Source organism: Mustela erminea, chromosome 12 (genome assembly GCF_009829155.1).
Source record: "Mustela erminea isolate mMusErm1 chromosome 12, mMusErm1.Pri, whole genome shotgun sequence".
Lineage (NCBI taxonomy): Eukaryota > Metazoa > Chordata > Mammalia > Carnivora > Mustelidae > Mustela > Mustela erminea.
In genome coordinates this window covers 20,903,664-20,928,512 of record NC_045625.1, presented here as the reverse complement: position 1 = coordinate 20,928,512, position 24,849 = coordinate 20,903,664, and the positions used below count along the sequence as shown (strand labels likewise).

Sequence of the window (24,849 nt, the reverse complement as noted above, 5' to 3'; positions counted from 1 at the left end):
TTGATAAATATTTCTGAATGATGAAATATATTTAATCCACACCACAGACATCAAAAAGAGCAAAGAAGAACTTACCAAACAGGATAAAAAGCCCATGTGGTGTAATAAGCTGTTTGAAAAGGATAACACAAATTATAAGTGTCTAAGTAAAAATTTAAAGGAAGTTTACCTGTAAAGACAGCAGTTGACTTTGTTTAAAGCATTGATTTTATATTTTCCTATATATACTAGTGATAAACTTTAATAAAAATCCTTGAAACAAATGTAAACATTTCATTTGAATATAACCCCACTCCAGAAATTACTATACCGCCGCCTAAAAGACTAAAATTATATAATACTTTCAAACTCACATCAGGATTGAGATTGGTGACAAGCAGAACAGAATTTCCTGGTATACCACCAGCCCCAGGAATAGCCATCCTTCCAGTGACAGCAGAGGAGGCGATTGTGAGAGGGCCCAGAGCTCCAGGAACAGCTGGGACTGATAATCCTTTTTAAAACATCAAAAGCATTTCATATATTGGTTATCTGGGGAATTATAACACTGGATATATCTTAAGTAAATAAATGAAGATGAAAGCAAAAATATAGAAGAAAATGTGTCAAATCTACCATAAGGATATCAAAGGCCAGTTTCCTGCCCTACAGAGTTAGTCTAGGAGTCAAGTTCCTTATTCTTTGACATCATCATACTCTGTATTATTTGTAACACAATGTTTTGTAGTGCAACAGAATTCACTAGTCTTAAAGACACAAGGCTTCTGGAGTGTATATCAACTGCAAGTATTCCTTTTCTTGAAACAGATACATTCTAGCACATCCCTATAAGGTAGATGTAGTTTTTCATTTGGTTTCTACCATAAAATCAGATAAATATGTATGCATATATATTTTTTTAATATTTTGTTTATTCATTTAAGAGAGAGAGACAGAGAACAAGCAGGGGGATAAGGCAGAGGGAAAGGGAGAAGCAGACTTCCTGTAATACTGGAATACTGACACTACACATTATGCTTAAAATAACACACTTTTCAGAAGTGTCCCACTTCTGACACTTTTTCAGAAAGTCCCACTATCTGTGTTCTCAGCTTAACTAAGGTAAAATCTCTAGCTTATGTAAAATGAAACAGTTCCTTAATGATATTTATTGATTCTTTAAGTTCAAAATTCCTTATTATAGAGTCTGACCACTTTGCCACAAATCACATAATTAAGCTGCAACATAGTTTACTTTCAGACTACTCCGCTTGATGATCTAATAAGGTTATTACTATCATTATCCTGCTGAGCTTTAAAACTCTACAGACCACTTTCTCAGGCTGGATACTTTTCCATGAAATCTTTATTCAGTGGTCTTTCACATGGCCTCTTCCCATATCCCTCCAATCCAACTCTGCAACTTCTGAACAACTTCTGCAATTTATTCTATATCACCAACAGTACAATTTGGCTACACCAAGTGTGTAGTGTGTATCTATCCCCCTACTAAAGCTTAAGTCTCAGCAACTCAGGAGTCCCCTTTATGCCATTTTTTCTCCTTCTTAATGTCTATAGTGATTTACACATAGTGTGTGAAAAAGAACAATCTAAAATGAAGGAAACCTTGTATCACTACTTCCAAATGTTTATCAATTAAACTTTGGGGAGCTTCAAATAAATAAAAATAATGTATAATGCCTCCGTTTTAATGGAACAGGTAGACTATTCATTTAATTAGATATATATTAAGATGACTTAAAACCACCAAAAACATAAAACTTAAACGTCAACCTTATTACTCTTTCCCTTTTAGTCACATGTCATCCTCTCCATCAGAGAGTACTTAAAATTCCCAAAATTGGAGGGACAGAAATGTAAAGATTAGTACAGAAAGGATCTATGTTGCAATTTAAAACAGAGTTATACTCATTAATCAGTTGGAAACTGGAAATGTAATATGTACACCAGGATTAACACTGTATCACTTTTAATCAGCAACCTCAGGGTTTTCTTTAGGCACTGGAGACAAAACCATAAAGTAATTTTTATTCTTTTCCTTAAGTTATGATCAAATTCATTTCACTTACTATTTGGAAGAGTGAGAAGTCATTATCAAAATATTAACCAGCTGCTATCTCTTAATTATCTCTATTAGCTAAAAACTATATATCCCCTAATACAAGCAGCATGTGTACTCTCTATGGCAATCCTCTGAAACCATCAGTGACATAAAAAAGGATTTACAAATATGCAGTATAGTAAATATTTATTAATTTGCATAATTACTGGGGTACCTAGGTGGCTCAGGCTATTGGGTGTTTGCCTTTGGCTCAGGTCATGGTCTCAGGTTCTTGGGATTGAGCCCTGCATTGTGCTCCCTGCTCAGTGTGGAGTCTGCTTCTCCCTCTGCCCCTTACCCCAGTCATGCTCTTTCTCTCTCTCCCCCTCTCTCAAATAAATGAATAAAATCTTTTACAAAAATAACTGAAGTGTTTACTGACTGCATAGAATGTACTGAAAGCCATCAAAGGCATTAAGAACACAAATTAAGTAAGACACAGGTCTGTCCAACGTGCAACTGATAAGCTTATCAGCAAAGACATAAGCAGTTTATACATTTTATACAGGAATCTAAAGGGCAAATGTAAGGTTACTTAGTACAGTCAACCTATCATAATCTGTACCAATAATATAAATGATACAGAACATACACTGGAACCTGAGGGGCTGGAAATGGAACCACAGGGAATTATTCATAAGGACAAGGAAGCTGAGCATCATACGATGTGGGACTCAATCCCAGGACTCTGGGATCATGACCTGAGCCAAAGGCAGACACTTAACTTACTGAGCCACCCAGGAATCCCTACGATGAGCCACTTCTATGGTTGATATACATAACGCTTTTATTGTAAATCCTTCGAATATGGTGCTATTTTTCATCTTGATAAGTTCCTAGAACATACAGATGATGACAAAACCATTTCAAATTCAACTTTAAAAAAATCACCTGTAGCTTGATGAAATCCAATGGCTGGGGCAAATCCAGCAGCCCCTGCATAGGGTGAAGAAATTATACCTGGTGCACCTAGTGGGGAAGAGAAGCTAAAGTAAATAATTCTACCTCTATAAATATGGTTATCAAAGCAATATAAAAAAAAACCTCATGACGGTATATTATTCATAAAGAGATACTGTTAAGATTTGTTCAACAGGTGCTTCTTAATGTATACATAAAGAGCCTCTGCCCCTTTAGAGGCTAACCCCTTTCAGCTGGGTCCGAGGTTCACGAGTCCAGCTTTGCTGTTTAGTTTTGTGTTACTGGTTATTTCATTTTCATTTTTTAAGTTTTGTTACTGAGGTTGAGATTTATACCCTTATTGAGAGCACAGTTTCTCTGTCAAAAATGTCAAATATTTACTAAAATGTACTGTACCTACAGAGTACTGTTTTGGTGAAAATATGAAATAAAAATCCCTGTTTAGGAAAGGTTTACAAACAAAAAAATATAAATTATTGGAGATTTATATACTGAGGATCTAGTGGTTTAAACACAAAATACTGTAAGTGGTCTAAGAAGGGATCACAGAGGATCCACTGTGATTGTTTGAAGGTTTCTCAGGAGATAAAACCTGAGCTGGACATGATGTAATTGAAAAGCACAGTGCTCAGTATATCCCAGATGCCAAACAAATGCTGGTATTCTTCCGTTTTCTTTCAGAAGCCTGGTGACTATGCACCAGCAACAGAAACAGGAGTTAGTTCCAATGGGAGGAATCAATACTAGTAGGAAACAATTTGGTTTTGGACATGTCAAGATTGAGGTGATGGCAAGACACAAGTGGAAGTAAGGCAAATTCAGAAATTAACTAGTGTTAAGACATCTTAAATCATCTATGTAGAAACAAATGTGAAAACCACATGAATGAGAATTCCACTAAAAATGACAGAGGATGGGGCGCCTGAGGTGGCTCCACGGGTTAAGGGTCTGACTCGTGATTTCAGCTCAGGTCAAAATCTCGGGGTCCTGAGATCCAGCCCCACATGCCGGATGGAGCCTCTCTGGCCCTCTCCTTCTCCTGCTCCTCCCTACTTCCCCCCTCCTGCTTGAGCATTCACCCTAAGAAACACATACATACAAGAGAAGACAAAAAAAATGGAGAGTTAAAAATAGAACCTGGGAGTAATAGTACACTTAAGTGGTAGAGGAAGGAAGAATACTCTAAGAAAAAAGAGAACAGACTTAGAAAGAAAAAACAGAACAGTGAATTATAATTTCTCAGATCTAGAGGAACAGCATTTAGGTGGGTAGGGGCTCAATAAAAGTCAAAGAGAATGAGAAATGTAATAAGAAATTTTAGAACAATAGTGAGAAGTCAGATTTTAAGAGTCAAGGGGAGTGTTGCTTTTCTCTTTTTAATGAGAGGGTGATGAGCATTTTATGGGAAGAAATACGTAGGCTATATTCTCCAGAGGAGCTAAAAGCTCAAAAAGTTTATTCTCTTCATTAAAAAGAGTTAACAGAATTCCTTAAATATGCAGTTATGATTTATTAAAATAATTAAAGAAAATGTATAGTCATTAAGAGACTTCAGGGATAGAGCAAGCAAGGAAAACTGACAATGAATGAAAATAGAAAAAATGAGGTAGGGGCGCCTGGGTGGCTCAGTGGGTTAAGCCTCTGCCTTCGGCTCAGGTCATGATCCCAGAGTCCTGGGATCGAGCCCCCCAGAGGGCTCTCTGCTCAGCAGGGAGCCTGCTTCCCTTCCTCTCTCTCTGCCTACTTGTGATCTTGTCTGTCAAATAAATAAACAAAATCTTAAAAAAAAAATGAGGTAAGTGACAGAAGAAGTGATGAAATAGGAAGAGAAACATAACATTTACTGAAAGCACACTGAATCAAACATTCTTCTATTGCTGAGGAAGCACTGAACAAAGCAGACAAGAATCTGTCCTTGATAAACTTACATTCAAGTACGTTCAAGATCACAGATAAAATGATTCATTTTTTAAAACAGAAATAACTATATTTAAGGCATAAAGGAAGACTTCACAAAGAAGCTTCAATATGGATATGAGTAATTACAAAAATTTATGCCAGGAAGTTAAACATGAGAGATACAGCAGACTATATTACTGTTGACAAGTATTTACTTGTCCCTTCCGTGATATACTCTGGCTAGTACTGTGACTTAAATACCACACTTGTTTTTAAGAGAAAGAGAGAGGGAGAGAGAATCCTAAGCAGGTTCCACCTGTAGCATAGAGCTGATAAGGAGCTTGATCTCACCACCCTGAGATCATGACCTAAGTTGAAATCAAGAGCTGGATGCCTAACCAACTGAGCCACCCAGGCACCCGCAGTACCACATATTTTTATGCAATTCCCACTGCACTTAAAATCATGTGAGTACACAGATATGACATATACCACCCTCTCTACACAGAAGCTTCGAGAGGCACTATGGATTTACACCAGCTCTCCTATTTCTTACTCTCTGCCACAAGAATGTCACTTCTCAAATGCGGTGACACTTTTGGCCTGAGCCCTGGATACACGTGAAATACATGTGAAAGGCTGTTGCAAGAATGGATTCACAGCTGCATAAATGTCAGTAGCATGAAGAAATACATGTTAATTGCTATAAACCACTGAGATGTGCAGGGGGTGAGGAGGTTTTAGTTTTTTGTTTTTTGTTTTTAGATTTTATTTATTCATTTGACGGGGGGGGGGGGGGGGGCGGGGGGGGCGGCAGAGGGAGAAGCAGCTCTCTGTGGAGCAGGGAGCTGATACAGGTCTTGATCCCAGGACCCTGGATCATGACCTGAACCAAAGGTAGACGTTAACCAACTAAGCTACCCAGGCGTCCCAAGGAGGTGTTTTTTTTTTTTTTTTTAAGATTTTATTTATTTATTTGACAGACAGAGATCACAAGTAGGGAGAGAGGCAGGCAGAGAGAGACGGAGAAGCAGGCTCCCTGCCGAGCAGAAAGCCCGATGCGGGGCTCGATCCCAGGACCCTGGGATCATGACCTGAGCTGAAGGCAGAGGCTTTAAAACCCACTGAGCCACCCAGGCGCCCCTCAAGGAGGTATTTTTAAAACACAAAAAAACTAGTAACAGATGGCTATGGGGGGATTGTGAGGTTGTGGGACAGAAGACTAGTGGTAGGTTTTAGAGAAGAAAGGGAAAAAAATTTTTTTTAAATAAGGAAAGATTTTGAGGGAAGTATCACAGAATGCTAAACAGCAATGAAAAAAATTGTCAAACAATTAACAGGGATAAATTTTAAGTAATTTCTTCCAAGTAAAATATGATTAATAAGAACATTTGTTAAAACCTGACAAAAGTGGGCACCTGGGTGGCTCAGTGGGTTAAAGCCTCTGCCTTTGGCTCAGGTCATGATCCCAGGGTCCTGGGATCGAGCCCTGCATCAGGCTCTCTGCTCAGCAGGGAGCCTGCTTTTCTTCCTCTGTCTGCCTACCTTTCTGCCTACTTGTGATCTCTGTCTGTCAAATAAATAAATAAATCTTTTTTTTTAAGATTTTATTTATTTATTTGACAGACAGAGATCATAAGTAGGCAGAGAGGCAGGCAGAGAGAAAGGAGGAAGCAGGCTCCCTGCTGAGCAGACAGCCTGATGCGGGCTCGATCCCAGGATCCTGGGATCATGACCTGAGCCAAAGGCAGAGGTTTTAACCCACTGAGCCACCCAGGTGCCCCTAAATAAATAAATCTTTAAAAAAAAAAAAAAACCTGACAGAAGTATCATTGACAGTTTCCATTAATATATACTCCTCCGGTAGACACAGAAGCATTTTAGTAACCTTCAGAGACAATGAATTAGTATCTTTATGAAAATATTATATAAACCTTTATAAAGACTCAAGATTTGAATGACCAAGAATAGATATTTTACATTTGGAAAATGTACCACCACAACAGGAATTAAGGCAATAAAAATTGTGAATATTTTTACCAATGAAATCAGTTTATCAGTAATATTCGTAACAGCAAAGCTCTAAAGAAAAAAGCTTAATGTCCAAATTGGAGAATGATTAAATAACTCATGAGTCACTTTCTAACCTATAGAGCCATTTAAAATATTATGAAGAGTGTGTACTACAAAAAAAAAAAAAAGAAAGCACAACCACAGTGTTTTTAGAAAATGTGAATACAGTGGCAGATCAAATAATATAGACTATCCTTTTTTTTTTCAATTTATTTATTTTCAGAAAAACAGTATTCATTATTTTTTCACCACACCCAGTGCTCCATGCAATCTGTGCGCTCTATAATACCCACCACCTGGTACCCCAACCTCCCAAACCCCCGCCACTTCAAACCCCTCAAATTGTTTTTCAGAGTCCATAGTCTCTTATGATTCACCTCCCCTTCCAATTTACCCCAACTCCCTTCTCCTCTCAATATAGACTAACCTTAATGCAGAAAATGCCCAATGAACGAGTGAAAAGATCTTTATAAAATCTAACAGCTGACAAAATGATAAAGAATAACCGGGTCAGGGGGTGTGAGGGAGGGAAGGCTGGGTGATGGACACTGGGGAAGGTATGTGCTATGGTGAGTGCTGTGAATTGTATAAGACTAATGAATCACTGATCTGTACCCCTGAAACAAATAATATATGTTAATTTAAAAAATAATTGGAAAAAAAAAAAAAAAGGAATAACCAGGTAAAAAAGCTAACCCCAAAAAACAGAGCTTTGGTTTTGTCAGCCTCAAAGGGTAGTAGACAAGATGCAAATTCTAGGATTGGCTCAAGGAAGGAAGTCAATAGGCCATGTTTATGGCATTAATCTAAAAGCGTATGCCTAAATAACCTACCCATCTCACCCTCAGAGAAGACTGTAAGAAAAGGTGGCTTTGTGTCTAGCAAAGAAGGAACAAAAAAATTTCTGAAAAGTTCTAACCAAATGCCAATTTGCAGCTCAAATTCATATTTCTTAGGAATCCAAAATAAAAAATAAAGTTGTGGATTTAGACTGAAATGGTCTAAATCTGCATTTGGTCCCAAATGCAGAGCTTTTAGTGTTTCAGACAAATTCTCTCTGGAGGAGTATACCACAATCCCAAGCCTCAAAGAGCTCATGTAATTAATTCTCTAAGTAAAATGAATACAAGAAAGAAAGAGAGAGAGACAGGAGAGGGGAGGGGAGGGGAGGGGAGGCGAGGAGAGGAGAGGAAAGGAAAGAAGAGGGATGGAGGGAAGGAGGGAAGAAAAAAAATCTAATAGAGACATAAATGCTATGATTTTAGACATAAGAATTATCGGATGAGGGGTGCCTGGGTGGCTCAGCTGAGCTTAGGTCATGATCCTGGAGTCCCAGGATCCAGTCCCACATCAGGCTTCCTGCTCAGCAAGAGGTCTGCTTCTCCCTCTGACCTTCCCCTTCTTACACTCGCTCATTCTCGTTCTCTCTCTCAAATAAATAAAATCTTAAAAAAAATGAATTATCAGATGAAGATTTTAAATAGTACACTTGAAGAAATAAAAGATATGCCAAAAAATATCTGAAGGGTAGGAGACACTTAAAAAAAAGGACAAAATAAAATTTCTAGAAATGAAAAACACAATTTTTTTACAAAGATTTTATTTATTTATTTGACAGAGAGAGATCACAAGTAGGCAGAGAGGCAGGCAGAGAGAGAGGAGGAAGCAGGCTCCCCGCTGAGCAGAGAGCCCGATGTGGGACTCGATCCCAGGACCCTGGGATCATGACCTGAGCTGAAGGCAGCAGCTTAACCCACTGAGCCCCCCAGGCACCCCTGAAAAACACAATTATTAAACTCTAAATTACTGGACAAATTTAACAACAGATTAGATTAGATTAGCAATAGTTTAGAGACCATTTGTAAAATCAAAGTTAGGCCCTAAGGAATTATCCAGAATGGAGCTTAGAGAAATAAAGAAACAGAAAATATGAAAAAAAACCTGAGACACTCAAAATACAGTTAAGACAGTATAACAGGTCAAATCAAAGCTCTACAAAGTAAGAAAAGAAACAGTGAGAAGGGAAAATATATGAAAAGATAATTCCTAGAACCAATAAAAGGCAACAATCCATCAAATCAAGAAGCCCTAAAAAGCTCCAATCAGAGTAAATAAATCCTTAGACATATCACACTGAAACTACAAGACATCAAAGATGAAGAAAATACCTGAAAAATAACCGGAGAGAAAAAAGCAGTAGTTTGGTTGATACTGCTGACTTTCTAAGAGCAAAAATGAAAACCAGACATCATCAAATGATTTAATACACTGACTGAAAAGAACAATAAATATACCTAGATATATATTTTATATCTAGAAATATCTAGAACTCTGTGGTAGGAAAACTATCTTTTAAAGCTGACAGCAGGGGTGCCTGGCTGCCTCACTCAGGAAAGCATGTGATTCTTGATCTCAGGGTCATGAGTTTGAACTCCACATTGGGTGTAAAGGTTACTAAAAAATAAGTAAGCTTAAAAAATAAAAGTAAAGGGGCACCTGAGTGGCTCATTGGGTTAAGCCTCTGCCTTCGGCTCATGTCATGATCTCAGGGTCCTGGGATCGATCCTCACATCAGGCTCTCTGCTCAGCAGGGAGCCTGCTTCCCCCCACCCTCTGCCTGCCTCTCTGCCTACCTGTGATCTTTCTCTCTGTCAAATAAATAAATAAAATCTTTAAAATAAATTGACAACAAAATAAAGACATTTTTGAACAAATGAAAACTTCAAATATGCTACCATGGACTTCCCCAATGAATACTAAAGGATATCCTTTAGGTAGAAGGTAAGTGAACCCAGATGGCATATCTGAGTTGTAAGAAGGAATAAAAAGTCTACAGTCATGTATGGCTTGATCTAAGTGAATATTTATTACATAAAACAATACTAATAATTGTCAGATTAAAATAAAAAATTTTAAAACATAACAAATATCATGAGTTAGGAGAAGGTAAGAGAAGATAAAAGGAGTTAAAGTGCCCTAAAATTTTTATATTATGTAAGGAAAAGGGACAGTATCAGTTAACTTTAGATTTTAATAAAATAAGTATGAAAGTTAAAATTCCTAGATGAGGGGTATCTGGGTGGCTCAGTAGGCTGAGCATCTGGCTTCTGCTCAGAGCATGATCTCAGGGTTCTGGGATCAAGCCCTACATTGGCTGTTGGCTCAGGAGGGAGTCTGCTTCATCCTCTCCCTCCCCCTGCTCAGTCTCTCTCTTTCTCTCAAATAATTAAGTAAAATCTTTTAAAAAAAAAATCCTAGGTGAAAATACAAAACAGTATCAAACTTCAAAAACAGCAGGAAAAACAGAGTAATAAACATTAACAAATATTTTTTAAGATAGATTTATTTTAATAAGAGAGAGAGACCATATAAGTGGGATGGGAGGGAGAGAGAGAGAGAGAGAGAGAGAGAAAAGCAGACTCTCCACTGAGTGCAGAGCTTGATCCACGATCATGACCTGAGCGGAAACCACGGGTCGGATGCTTGGCTGACTGAGCCACGTAGGCGCCCCTATTTTGGGTCAGGCACGAACATAAGCAAATGAAAGACAAAACAACCTACCCCGCTGAAGCGTAATTCTAGCGATGAAAAAAAATACAGTAAATAAGTTAACTTTAGGTAAGAAGATGACAAATACTATAGAAAGTAAAACAGGAAGAATCAGGAGTACTGAGGGATGGCTGGTCGGGGCAGGTTAAAGAAGGCAGCAAGAAGGGGTGCCTGGGTGGCTCACTGGGTTAAAGCCTCTGCCTTCAGCTCAGGTCGTAATTCCAGGGTCCTGGAATCGAGCCCCACATTGGGCTCTCTGTTCAGCAGGGAGCCTGCTTCCCCCCCTCTCTTTGTCTGCCTGCATCTCTGCCTACTTGTGATCTTTAAAAAAAATCTTAAAAAAAAAAAAAAAAAAAAAAGAAGGCAGTAAGAAAATAGAGGGTATGTGAGAGAAAAGTACTCCGGGCAGAGGGAAATACCCACTAGGTAATAGAAACATACCTAACATGTTTTGTAATCTGGAGGGACTGTCAGTTAGGTAAGCAGAAAGAGCAAGGGGGTGGGCATCAAAAAAGATATTCAAAAAGTAAAGTTGGAGTGGATGACAGAGGGCCTTGTAATCCAACTTAAGGATGTGAGCATTTACTCTGAAGCAAACAGGAAATTGTAGACAGCTCTCAGTCAGCGTTAGACTGAGTGGTAAGACTTAGTTACCTAATTTAGACCCAAATAAACTGTATATACATAAAAGTTGTTCTGTGAAGTTTTGACATATATATTTTTTAAATTATATTTAAATTCAATTTAGTTAATATAAACTATATTATTAGTTTCAGGGATAGAATTTAGTGATTCATCAGTTGCATATAACACCCAGCGCTCATTACATCACGTGCCCTCCGTAATGCCCATCACCCAATTACACCACCTCCCCAACCTTCTCCCTGCCCTAGAAACCCTCAGTTTGTTTCCCATAGTTAAGAGTCTCTTATGGCTTGTCTCCTTCTTTTTTAATCTTATTTTTCCCCTTCCCTAAGTTCACCTGTTTTGTTTCTTATAATTTTTAAAGATTTTATTTATCTATCTGAGAGAGTGAGTGAGTCAGCACAAAAGCAGGGTGTGGGACAGAGGGAAAGGGAAAAGCAGACGGGGCTTGATCCTAGGACCCTGAGATCATGGCCTGAATTGAAGGCAGATGCTTAATGACTGTGCCACCAGACCTCTGGCTCAGGTCATGATCGTAGGGTCATGGGATTGAGGCCCACATCGGGCTCCCAACTCAGCCTGGGGAAGCCTGCTTCTCCCTCTTCCACTCCCCCTGCTTGTGTTCCCTCTCTTGCTGTCTCTGTAAAAATAATAAACTGCCCAACTCTATTCCAAAGTATCATACCTAAATTTTACATTGCCACCAACACTGTATGCCACTGAAAACTGGTCCAAATTCTTGGTACAGTAAACTTTATAAAATTTAGATATTCTAATGCGCATGCAGTACTATCTTACAGTGATTTTATTTTCCACTTCCCTGATGACTAGAGCTGTTGAGCATCTTTTCATGTGCTTGTTTCCCTTCATATACCATCTTTCATAAAGTATCTTTTCAAATCTGTGCACTTTTTGTTTATTATTATTGAGCTGTAAGTGGTCTTCATATAACTTGATATAACTAATTTGTCTGATGTATGTGTTGCAAGGGTTTTTCTTCGAGTCTGTAGTCTGCCTTTGATTTTCTTATCTTTCAAGCACTGAAACGTTTAAGTTTCTATTTTAATTCCAGTTAGTTAACATACAGTATAATAGTCCTTTCAGTTAATAATTAAGCAGACACTTAACCGGCTGAACCACCCAGGTGCCCCTACTGCGGATTTTTCTTTTTTAAAGACTTATTTATGGGGCGCCTGGGTGGCTCAGTGGGTTAAGCCTCTGCCTTCAGCTCAGGTCATGATCCCAGAGTCCTGGGATGGAGCCCCACATCGGGTTCTCTGCTCAGCAGGGAGCCTGCTTCTCCCTCTCCCTCTGCCTGCCTCTCTGCCTGCTTGTGATCTCTTTAAAAAAAAAAAAAAAAAAGACTTATTTATTTACTTAATTGAGAGAGAGAGAGAGTTGGGGTGTGTGTGGGTGCGCATGTGAGCAAAAGGGGGAGGGGCAGAGGATCCCAAGCATGCTTTATGCTGAGCAAGGAGCCCAATATGGGGCTTGATCTCATAACCCAGAGATCATGACCTGAGCTGAAGTCAAGAGTCGGACACTTAACCAGCTGAGCTACCGAGGTGCCCTAGCATTTCACTGAGGATTTTTGCATCCATGTTCATCAGGGATACTGGCACGCAGATCTCTTTTTAAATGGTGTCTTTATCTGGTTTTGGTATCGGAATGATATTGGCCTCATAGAATGAATATAGGTTTTCCTTCCTCTTTTATTTTTTTGGAATAGTTTGAGAAAAACAGGTATTCACTGTTCTTTAAATGTTTGATAGAAACTACCTGTGAAGCCGTCTGGTCCTGGACTTTTGTTTGTTGCAAGTGTTTTGATTACTGATTCAATTCCTTGGCTAGTTATCAGACTGTTCAAATTTTCTATTTCTTCCTGTTTCCGTTTTGATAGTTTATGTTTCTAGGAATTTATCTATTTCATCTAGGTTGTCCAATTTGTTGGCATATAGTTTTTCATAATATTCTTTTATAATTGTTTGTCTTTCTTTGGTGTTCATTATTTATCTCATTTGTGACCTTATTTGAGTCCTTCCTCTTTTTTTCTTGACAAGTTTGCCTAGAGGTTTATCAATTTTACTGATTTTTTTCAAAGAACCAGCTCCTGGTTTCACTGATCTGTTCTGCTGTTTTGTTTTTACTGTTTTTAGTTTCTAGATCACTTATTTCTGCCTTCATCTTTATTATTTCCTTCCTTCTGCTGGTTTTAGGTTTTGTTTGTTGTTCTTTTCTAGCTCCTTTAGCTATAAGGTTAAGTTGCTTATGTGAAAATTTTCTTGCTTCCTCAGACAAGTCTGTATTAATTCCCTCTTAGAACTACTTTGACTGTATCCCAGAGGTTTTGGACTGTTGTGTTTTCATTATCAGTTGTTTCCACGTACTTTTAAAATTTCTTTTATTTCCTGGTTGACCCATTCATTGTTTACTAGCATGTTTTTTAACTTCCATGTATTTATGATCATTCCAGATTTTTTCTTGTGGTTTACTTCTTGTTTCACAGCATTGTAATCAGAAAAGATGCAAGGTATGATCTTCTTGAATTTGTTGGTTTGTTTTGTAGGCTAATATGTGGTCTATCCTGGAGAACGTTCCATGTACACTCAAGAAGAATGTGTTCTGCTATTTCAGGATGGAATATTCTGAATATATCTGTTAAACTGATTTGTTCCAGCATGTCCTACAAACCCACTGTTTCTTTACTCTCTGTTTAGATAATCTATTGGTGTAAGTAAGTTTCCTACTATTACTGCATTCCTATTGATTAGTTCCTTTATGTTTATTAGCTATTTTATATATTTGGGTCCCTCTATATTGGGTGCATAAATATTTATAATTTTTTTATCTTCTTGTTGGATTGTCCCCTTTTTGTCCTTTTTTGTCTGTTACAATCTTTGTTTCAAAGTCTATTTTGTATGATTTTAGTATTGCTACTCTAGCTTTCTTTTGACATCCATTTACATGACAGATGTTTCTCCATCCCTTTACTTCAATCTGCAGGTGTCCTTAGGTATGAAATGAGTCTCCTGGAGGCAGTGTATAGACAGGTCTGGGTTTTGTTTTGTTTTTTTTTAGTATTTTTAAAAAGATTTTATTTATTCATGAGAGACAGAGAGAGAGGCAGAGGGAGAAGCAGCCTCCCCACTCAACAGAGAGCCCAATGTGGGACTTGATCCCAGGACTCTGGGATCATGATCTGAGCTGAAGGCGCAATGCTTAACCATCTGAGCCACCCAGGCACCCTAGATGGCTCTTGTTTTTTAAATCTATTGTCAACCTATATGTTGTGACCAGAGCATTTACTCCATTTATACATTCAAAAAGTAATTTTTTAAAAAGATTTTATTTATTTATTTGACAGACAGAGATCACAAGTAGGCAGAGAGGCAGGCAGAGAGAGAGGAGGAAGCAGGCTCCCTGTTGATCAGAAAGCCCTATGTGGGGCTCGATCCCAGGATCCTGGGATCATGACCTGAGCCAAAGGCAGAGGCTTTAACCCACTGAGCCATCCAGGTGCCCCCAAAAAGTAATTACTGATAGATGTGTTTATTGTCACTTTATTACTTGCTTTGTGGCCATTTCTGAAGATTTTCTCTGATCCTTTGCCTTTCACTTCTCATCTTTTCCTGATTTTCTTTAGTGATATATTTGATTTCTTTTTATTTTTTAAAGATTTTATTTATTTATTTGACACAGAGAGAGATCACAACTAAGCAGAGAGAGAAGGGGGAAGTAGGCTGCCCGATGAGCAGAGAGCCCCATGCGGGGCTCAATCCCAGGACCCCGAGATCATGACCCGAGCCAAAGGCAGAGGCTCAACCCACTGAGCCACTCAGGTGTCCATGGATTTCTTTCTCTTTATACTTTGGACTGTTTATTAGTGGTTTTTGATCTATTGCTACCATTAGATTTGTAAAAGATCTCTCCTGCATAGCAGTATATGTTAAGTTGACGGTTGTTCAAGTTTGAACATTCTTTCCTCCTCTCCTCATGTTTTAGATATATCTTATTATATTACATCCTTTTATGTGTGTGATGTCCTTGACTTATTTTTTATAGAAATATTCATATTTTCTGCTTTTGTGTTTCCTACCTTTATATTGTCATTTTCAGTCTTTCCTTTCCACCCAAAGAGTCCCCTTTAATGTTTCTTGCAGAACTGGTTTAGTGGTCATGAACTCCTTTCATTTTTGTTTGTCTGGGAAACTCTATATCTCCTTCTATTCTGAATTATAGCTTTGCTAGGGAGAGTATTCTTTGCTTCTGGTTTTTCCCATTCAGTACTTTGAATATATCATAAACAGTAAAACTTTTAATGTTTGATATACAATACATAAATGATTTCCTTTCTTTGATTGGTGCTTTTTATGTTCTAAGAAACCTTTGTCTATCCCAAGTTACAAAGATTTTTTCCTATTTTTTCTTGTAGAAGTTGTACAGGTTTAAAATCTTACATTATAGGTCTAAAGATCCACTTCAAGTAAATTTGTCAGTATAGTACAAGATACAGAAAAGATGTTTACTTTTTCCAATATGAGTATCTATCTACCTGTCCAAAAACTTGCTGAAAGATCTTCTTTCCCTATGGAATTTTACATTTTGAAAAATCAACAAATTAGATACGTATGGGTCTATTTCTACACTCTGTATTTAGTGCCATTAATGTAAATCTATATTATCTATCCTTTTTACACCACCAAACTAGCTAGATTTCTGCAGCTTTACATTAAGTCTTGCATTTAAAAAAATTATTTAAAATTACTTTGACTATTCTCAATAGCTTCTTTTTCCATTTCTATATAAATTTTAGAAGTTCAGTGCATCTTTTTAAAGTAGGGAAAAAGAAAATAAGGGCTTACAAAAAGAAATAAGGAATGCGATTTTATCAAGTTGCTAAATATAAAATCAAGAAACAACAAGGCTGAATTTCTATATTAGCAACAGTGAAATAACAACGATCACTGAAACTTGCACTGCATTTATTCCAGGAACCATTCTAAACTCTTTATGTACATTAGCACATTTAATATTTATCACAAGCCTACCAGTTGAGTACTATTATTATGTTCATTTCACATATGAAGAAACAAAAGTGGAGAGCAGTTAAGCAATTTGCCCAAAGTCACAGAGATTATAAATAGTAGGTCTAGAATTAGAATCTAAAAAGGATGATTCTGAGGAATAAATCAAACAAAGCATGGAAACATTTATGGAGAAGAGTCACCAAATTCTCTGGAAAGACATTAATGAACATTCAAAAAAATGGAGGTATGTACAGTATTCAAAGACTGGAGGACTCTGCTATAAAGACGTCAATTATCTTCTAGGTAATTTATAATGTCAATGTAATCCAATGGAAACCTCAACAGCTTTTTTAAAATTTTTGAGGACCTGACAAGCTCATCCTAAAATTCATAAGTAAGATGATCAAGTATTGCTAAGATACTCTTGAAGAATATGGTGAAGAGATTTACTCTATCAGATATTAAGCCCTGTGAGATGACAAAAGGAAAGACTAATAAACAGACCCATGAACAAGGCCAAGGAAACTACTGAAGCAAATATTCAGCTGAAATTAACTGGTATGTGTTAACAAGTCTGAAGCCACTTTTTGTATATTATAGGGATTGAGCAAATTAAGTAAACATGGTGAGACTAAAACACTGGGTATCTCCTTCTTGAATTAGGGAGGTAACAGCATGAAAAGATGCTAGTTAAAATTTGTGGGTTTTTAAACACATGGAGACATACATTTATGAAGCATACACAGAGAAATGTATTTATGAAGTATATACACACATATCCCAGTAATGTTCATTCAAAATGCCCAGAACCACGATGCTCCTATTACCAATGAGCATAGCTAATGCCTGGATATTGATTTCAAAATACCATTTCCCACTAAAAGGAACTGGGACTCATTGAAGTAGCCAACTGCAGCACTAAGACAGGGAAGGTAAAGAAGATCTGAACTATCTTTAGCCAGAAAGTCAGGAAGTGTTCAAATGATGATAGGGGTATGTCAAAGGGCCACAAAAGCCAGCGTGAAAGGGCTCCTACTGGTCAAACCTGGGAAAGTTGAACACAAAATGAAAAATAATAGTACAAACCTGTAGAATAAAATAAGAATCTCTAAGACCATACTGACATGAAAAAAACAAATAAGTACTAAAGCCATACAGACCTAATGCACAGTATAATGAATACAGACATCATAATTATACTATAATTATGTGATATAATATACATCACTACATCACCAATCATTACAATATATAAATCTATCAAAGTAACCTGTTACACACCTTAAATTCACACAATATTATGTATCAAATTAATTCATAATGAAATAAGGAAGAAAGGAAGGGAGGGAGGGAGGAAGGAAGATGTGAAAAGAAAAAAAAATCCTTTTTAATAAAATACCAGGTAATAATTGTCAAAGGAAGGACAGAATTAACAAATCTCCCATAAGGCAGCCAACACAGTAACAAAAAACTTTTGCAATGGATGATAAAATTATTGAGTGAAAAGAGATGAAGAAGTCTATTTATATAGTCTCAATGATTCATTCTACAAATTAATTACAAAGAAAAAACCACCTTAATAAGTGATCAAAGTTAGTATCACCAGGAACTGGATAAACTGACATGTGTCTCCTGATTTAATCAACTGACAAGAAGGTAACACTGTTTCAAACAGACATTCATATTGAGAGACAGTCTATGAAATACCCAACCTGAAATTGTCACAAATGCAAAGATCACCGAGGACAAAAAATGAGGAAAAGTTCCAAATTAACGGACTCTAAAGAGACATGCCAAATAAATTAGCCTGATACTGGTTTAGATCTCTACCAGAAAAAAATTCTCTTATAAAGAACATTACTTCTGCAATAGGTGAAATTTTTAAAAGGTCTATGGATTAGAGAATCCATATTCTCTAATTTTGTATTGTATGAATGTCAATTTCCTGATTTTGATTAACTAACTCGTTCGTGTTTAGGTAACAACATCCTCGTTCGTAGCAAGTACACACTGAGTTTTCATAAAGAGGCATATCGCCTGCAACCTACTCCAGTATCAAGAGGAAAAAGAAAAAACAACTACCCACCCCCTCAAAGTAATCAGAGAAATGATGAAGTAAATGTGAAATGATGTGAACTAGGGAGTCTGGATAATTCTGGTTATAAGGGAATTCTTTGTACTATTCTTGCAACTTAAATTATTTCAAAACAGAACTACTAAAATACTATAAACTTTAGAATATGAGTATATATCTTTATGATGTCAGGGTAACAAAGGATTTCTTTTTCTTTTCTTTTTTTTTGGATATATATATATATATATATATATATATATTTTTTTTTTTTTTTTTTTTAAAGATTTTGCTTATTTGAGAGAGAAAGAGAGCACTAGAGAGAGAGAGAGCGCGCGTGCACAAGCAGGGGGAGCAGCAGGTAGACAGAGAAGCAGGGAGCCCGACATGGGGCTTGATCCCAGGACCTGGGATCACAACCTAAGCCGAAGGCAGACCACTTAACCAAGCCATCCAGTCGCCTCAGGATATACATTTCTTTTTTACCAGCATTTTACTGATATGGAAACTGGGATACACAGAGGTTCCACAACTTGCTCAAAGTCACACAGTTAGTTAAAGGATGAAGTTACAGTTCACTAATATGTTTCTATTGAACAATGAAAATAATGACAAAGAAAAAAAAGTTGGTTTTAGTCACTGATTCTTCATTCAGTCTTGAGTTGAGTTCATTAATTCAGTTCCAAACACAGTTTTTAAGGCTACTAAAAGCAGGCCTATGTCCTTTGGGGGGAAAAAACGCATTTTTTTTCAGGTCACCTGCAAAAGTGGGTTCCTTGATAATATGTAACAGCTTCCCAATCTCTATCAAGCCGTGGTACTAGACTCTGGATTCTAAACTGAAGAATACACTTTCCTTGGCTTTGTAGCTCAATGGCCTATGCTAATAGCTAATGATTTTGTTTAATGGATAGACCTTTCTCTGAATTTAGCAGTAATTTGGCATATTAGATAACAGACAGGTGTCTATCTATCCTTTTATAACCTTTCTTGGTCCTAACATATTAACTTCAATTTTTTAAAAAAATTATTTTTTTAAATTAACATGTAATGTATTATGGGTTTTAGAGGTAGAGATCAGTGATTTATCAGTCTTATATAACACTCAGTGCTCATTATAGCACATGTCCTCCTTAATGGCCATCAGCCAGTTACCCCATCCCCATCCCCCAGCAACCCTCAGTTTCCTATAATCAAGAGTTCCTTATGGTTGGTAACAAAGGATTTCTTAAATAAGACATAAAAAACACAACTATAAAGAACATGGCAAATTAATCTCACTAAATAAAAATGCCATGACAAGAACAACCAATAAGCCAAAAATGGAAGAAACTATTTGTAACACATAAAACCAACAAAGGACTAGTAGGTATGATATATATTTAAAAATTCCCACAAAAACAAAACAAGAAAAAAACAAGAAGCCAAACACACACACACACACACACACACACACACACACAAATGGCAACAAAATTAAAGAGTAAGGGACAATGGCCAATAAATAAAAATACATTCAACCTCAAGGGTGATCAGGAAAATCTCAAAGCAGCATTGTCCATAATAGCCTCAAGCTAAAACAACCCAAACGTCTATCAACAGAGGAATGGATAAACAAACGGCAGTATATTCATACAATGGGTATCTATACACTTGACAATACTGAGAATGAATAAGCAATAGCCACATATATACATATATAAATATGGATGAATCACAAGTCACAAAAGAAGATGAAGAGCATGATACCATTTACATAAAATTCTAAATAAAGGATGAAAAAATGTTTAAATTAGCACTTAGGGCTGCATAATGCATGGTAAGAAAAACACACACTAGGGGAAAAGCAGAAAAGCAAAAGAATGATTACCATCAAATTTGAGACTGATCATCATGGGGCAGGGAGGGAGAGAACATAATCAATGAGAGGGCTACAAAGAATGTTTCTTCAGGCTGTATAAATATATTATTTCTTAGCCTGGGTGATAACTACATGGGTGTTAAGAAATATATTTGCATATTTTAGAAGCTCTTCTAATGGTATAATGTAAGTCACTAAAAACAGAGTAATTATGACTTAACCTAGGAACTCTAAAGAACCTTTAAAAAAAAAAAAAAAAAAAGAACAGAAAGTGAAGTAGGAAACGCTCAGGAGACTGGTACTGCAGAAGCCAAGAGGAAAAAAACAAGGGAACAGTGAACTACATCAAATATTAGTGAGAAGCAGAGTAAACGTTCACATAATACTAAAAAAAAAAAAAATTTATTCTATGTTGATGAATTAGTTATCTTAAGATGGAGACATTACTTTGCATTGAGATTTATTGGAACAATGAAAAAAGATGTTAATATTCTGATATTGTATATTCAGAAACCAAAATTCTTGATCATATTTTTAAAATGTCTTCCTCCCACAATGTCGGACATTAATTATATCAACAGTATATACTCAATTACTAGAATAAGTGCAATTCTGCATTTGATAGCCAAGTTTTGGTAAACTTTAATTACAGCCCCAATTATGTATTGCTGAAACTGTGATTACAAAGACCTCTGGGCTCTACCAAACTGGATATGCTGAGTAGAGGCTGGTAACCAATATTATAACACAAAAATCTGGTTAGACCAAAACAAAAATTTTAACAATGTAGGAACATGAACTACAATTCACTTGGCTTTTCCAGTTATAAATAACAAAAAGCTTTTACTTGGAAATAAAGTTACAGACTACTTTCCAGAAAATGCTGGACACTTGGCTAATGATTCATTTTTCTCACCTGTAAAATAAAGATGGACTAAATACGACTTAAGGGCTCAATAAGCAGTATTTCACGATGTCATCTGAGAAAGGGAAACCAATCACAATGGGAAATAAAATTTAATACTGATCTAGATAATAAACCACACTTCTGAGGGCGGCAAAACCAGAAAGTATCATACATTAACCTAATGATATAAATGGGCCATTCACTGCTTCTTCCTATTTTGTTTTAAAACTATAAATCTATTGATAACTAATTTTAAATAAGGATAAAAAGCTCTTCAAAGCAGTATTTGCAGAGACAATTCAGAAGGCTGTATTTTTATTAATGAAAAAAATGCAACTTCACACAAATTAAAGGTAAAAACAGGAGTTCTGATATTTAAAAAACCAAACAAAATAAGATAAATTCTCTTCTCAAAGAAGAGGATTTCTATGGGATTACGCCATTTACATAAAGGGCATTAATTTAGGCCCTTGTTTTAAAATACTACTACTTCAAAAGAGAGAAGCATTTCTTTCAAGAGCACTTATATCAATACTCTATGGCTATAAATCAACACATTCAAAGCCATGTTAATATGTAACACTATTAATTTGAAGGAAGTGGTTGTATGGCTTATAAAAGAATGTGTAAGATTAATGTTAGAAAATAAGTTTTTAACTCAATTTTAGATAATCCATTTGTTTTGCCAACTAACAGAATCTACTAAGATTTAATCAATGAACACATTTTATTCCAAGATTTTTTTCTTTCCTTTAGAAATCCTGAGAGAATCCAAGAAGAAAAAGGGTGATACACATGGATTAATAAATAAACTTATAATTTCAGAGAACTTGCTTTGTGACTCAAAATGGAACTACTCACCAAAAGCAGCGGCCATAGGGGGTTCAAGGGATGGCTGGCCATCACCAGTAGGAAGGTCTAAACGAGTGAAGTCTCTGCTTTTGTCATTATTATATTTCACATTAAGGCTGGTGAGCTTGGAGAAGTCAATACGCAGAGTGCAGCATGCATTATAGATATTCTGGCCATCCAGAGCCTAAAGCATGTAAGAAAGGGACTGATGTTTTGCAAGACAACAACACTGATAAATCAAGTAGCTTCTACGTTGACAGATAGTGGCAATCAAGTATAAAGCAGAGAGCAATGGACTAATAGCCAAAGACCTGTGTTTACTTGTACCTCTGTCACCCATTACGTGAACATAAGAGAGAAAAAGAAAATCTCAGTTTTTCACAATGTTATAATAATCCCTATCTTATCTGTGGTAAGATCAAATGAAAGAAGAGAAATGTAAAAGCTTGGAAAAATATTATACATTATTGAGCATCGTACTAGCTATCATTTTAATTATTTTGTCCCAACAAATGTTTAAGAATGATTTGATTTTATATTTCATCTTAATTTTTTAGTATACTTTATTTAGGTTAAGATGAAATAAAGCCCTTGTAAATGGAACTTGTAAGAACCACAACATATGAAGTATCTATCTCTTTTTTTTCCCTTGTAAATTTATTTTATAATAGTCTGAATAACAATCTGAGGGAAATTTTGCAGTCAGTTCTGATATAAGACCAGAGATCAACAAAGCCTCCCTTCACAATAACAAAAACTTATCAAAGGGATATTTGTAGTCACTCCACAAATGCTAAGATTTATAAAAACAGAAATCAGAAACCAAAATACATAAGAAAATGCAAATATACAAAAATATTTATAATAAGTTATTGATGAGTACATTATCATAATGGTATAAAATAATATATACAGACAAAGGGTACAGCAAATATAAAGTCTATACTCCAAATCAACAGGCAGACAGTATACAAAAAAATAGTAAAAACCTTGGTCCCTATCTTTGAAAAGAAATTAGAAATAATTCAGATACTGATACCAGAGAGAATTAGGGTTAGGAACAGATCTCAATAAGACATGGGTGATATATAACCAAACTGAACATGAAATCTTACATCTTGTCCAAGCACACACACACACACACACACAAACACATATACAAAGGAAAAAAAAAAAAAAAGGGCAATATAAACCAACAGCAGCAAACTTCCTAAAATGTAATATCTTCACCAATTCAGAGCTCAACAAAATTCAATAGCAAATATGGTTACAAAAATGATGATATCAACCAATATGGCTAATTTAGTAGAAGAAAATGAAGACACAAGGACAAAGATAATTCTACTTTACTAGTCAGATTTTATTAGGAATACTGTGCTCCATTCTAGACTTTAAATATGACAGAAATGAGTCCCAAAGATCTGAGAAGTGATAAATGATTTGAAACCATTTCATAGGAAGGAAGTTAATTTTTACTTATTATTTTAAAAAGCATATGGAACAGGCCTTTAAAACAAAATTTTATATTATGTATATACTATAAAAACACACTGTGAACTACAATAAGGGAAAAGACATGACAGCATTCTTTGCTATCACTGAAGTGACTGATAAATGAAAAATAAAGAAAGATCATAATTACCATTTTGGCATAATGTGCATTCACTGGGTCAGCATATTGAAGCAAGGCTTGAAACTGATTATTCTTTGTAAAGGTGATAATCTTCAAGACTGTGCCAAATTTGGAAAATATCTGGAAAAAGTTCACATTAGCAAGGAAAAAATTAGGCTAATGTACCTTTATAAATATAACTTGATTCATGAATTCCATTTTTATTTTATTTATTATTTTTTTAAAAATATTTATTTATTTGACAGCGAGACACACAGCGAGAGAAGGAACACAAGCAGAAAGAGTGGGAGAGGGAAAAGCAGGGTTCCCACCAAGCAGGGAGCCCAATGTGGGGCTTGATCCCAGGACCCCAGGATCATGACCTGAGCTAACGGCAGAGGCTTAATGACTGAACCACCCAGGTGCCCTCTGAATTCCTTTTTTAAATGAAAATAATTTCCTCTATTAAGACACCTGGGTGGCTCAGTCAGTGAAGTGCTTGCCTTTGGCCCAGGTCATGATCCCAGGGTCCTGGGATCAAATCCCACATTGGGCTCCTTGCTTGGCAGGGAGCCTGGTTCTCCCTCTGCCACTGCCTGCCACTCCCCCTTCATGCACGTGCACACGCACGCGCTCGCTCGCTCTCTCGGACAAATGTAATCTATAAAAAAAAAAAAAAACAACTGTTGATACAAAAATGATTTATACCCATGCATGGCTTAAAACAGTGCCTGACACAGTGCATGACAACAGGCACTCAAGTATTTCACCTGTATGTCATAACTGGCACAATACTGAAAACATGACCCTACAATAGGAATTAATCAGTGTTATGAGATAATGGTGTTACAAAGCATATGAATGAAACCGGAAGAGTCCTGTGGATCAGCTATTTCGCCATGAGAATCAGCGTCTATTTCTAGAGATTTTTATAGGCAGAGAAACTACAAAATGTTCCTCTAGAGGCTGCTCCACTAATTCATTCAATATTCACAGAGCGCTCTTCTACACCCTGGGAAATCACCAGTGAATAACAAGAGCCTCTGCCTTGAGGAAGGATAGACCATAAATAAACAACATGATGTCTCATCATAAAAAAGTGTTATGAATAAAGATGAAATGAAAAAGGATGAGAAATATCAAGTGTTGGGGAGGATGTGGAGAAAACAGAACCCCTGTGTACTATTGGTGGGAATGTAAAATGGTGTAGCTGCTATGGAAAATAGTATGGTGGTTCTTTGAAGAAATAAAACATACAATTAATTACCATATGATCCAACAATTCCATTTCTGAGTATAAACCCAAAAGAACTGAAAGCAGGGATTCAAAG

General features: G+C 36.4%; 1 protein-coding gene and 1 long non-coding RNA gene across 9 annotated transcripts in view; one reads left to right on the top strand and one right to left on the bottom strand.

Annotated features, from left to right (window-relative positions):
• The window catches only part of PTBP3 (polypyrimidine tract binding protein 3), a 116,372-nt gene that overhangs the window by 12,861 nt on the left and 78,662 nt on the right, over positions 1-24,849 (bottom strand). For all 8 annotated transcript variants that reach the window (XM_032308468.1, XM_032308469.1, XM_032308470.1 and 5 more), the window contains 5 exons: positions 23,549-23,659; positions 21,916-22,090; positions 2,993-3,070; positions 354-493; positions 76-109 (listed from right to left, as the gene is read on the bottom strand). In XM_032308468.1, coding sequence (XP_032164359.1) covers positions 76-109; positions 354-493; positions 2,993-3,070; positions 21,916-22,090; positions 23,549-23,659 — 538 coding nt within the window. The remainder of the gene's footprint in view (positions 1-75; positions 110-353; positions 494-2,992; positions 3,071-21,915; positions 22,091-23,548; positions 23,660-24,849) is intronic.
• On the top strand, positions 757-21,878 carry LOC116570878. The gene is made up of 3 exons (XR_004277587.1): positions 757-832; positions 3,704-3,829; positions 21,811-21,878. It is a non-coding gene; the product is annotated as an uncharacterized LOC116570878 (long non-coding RNA).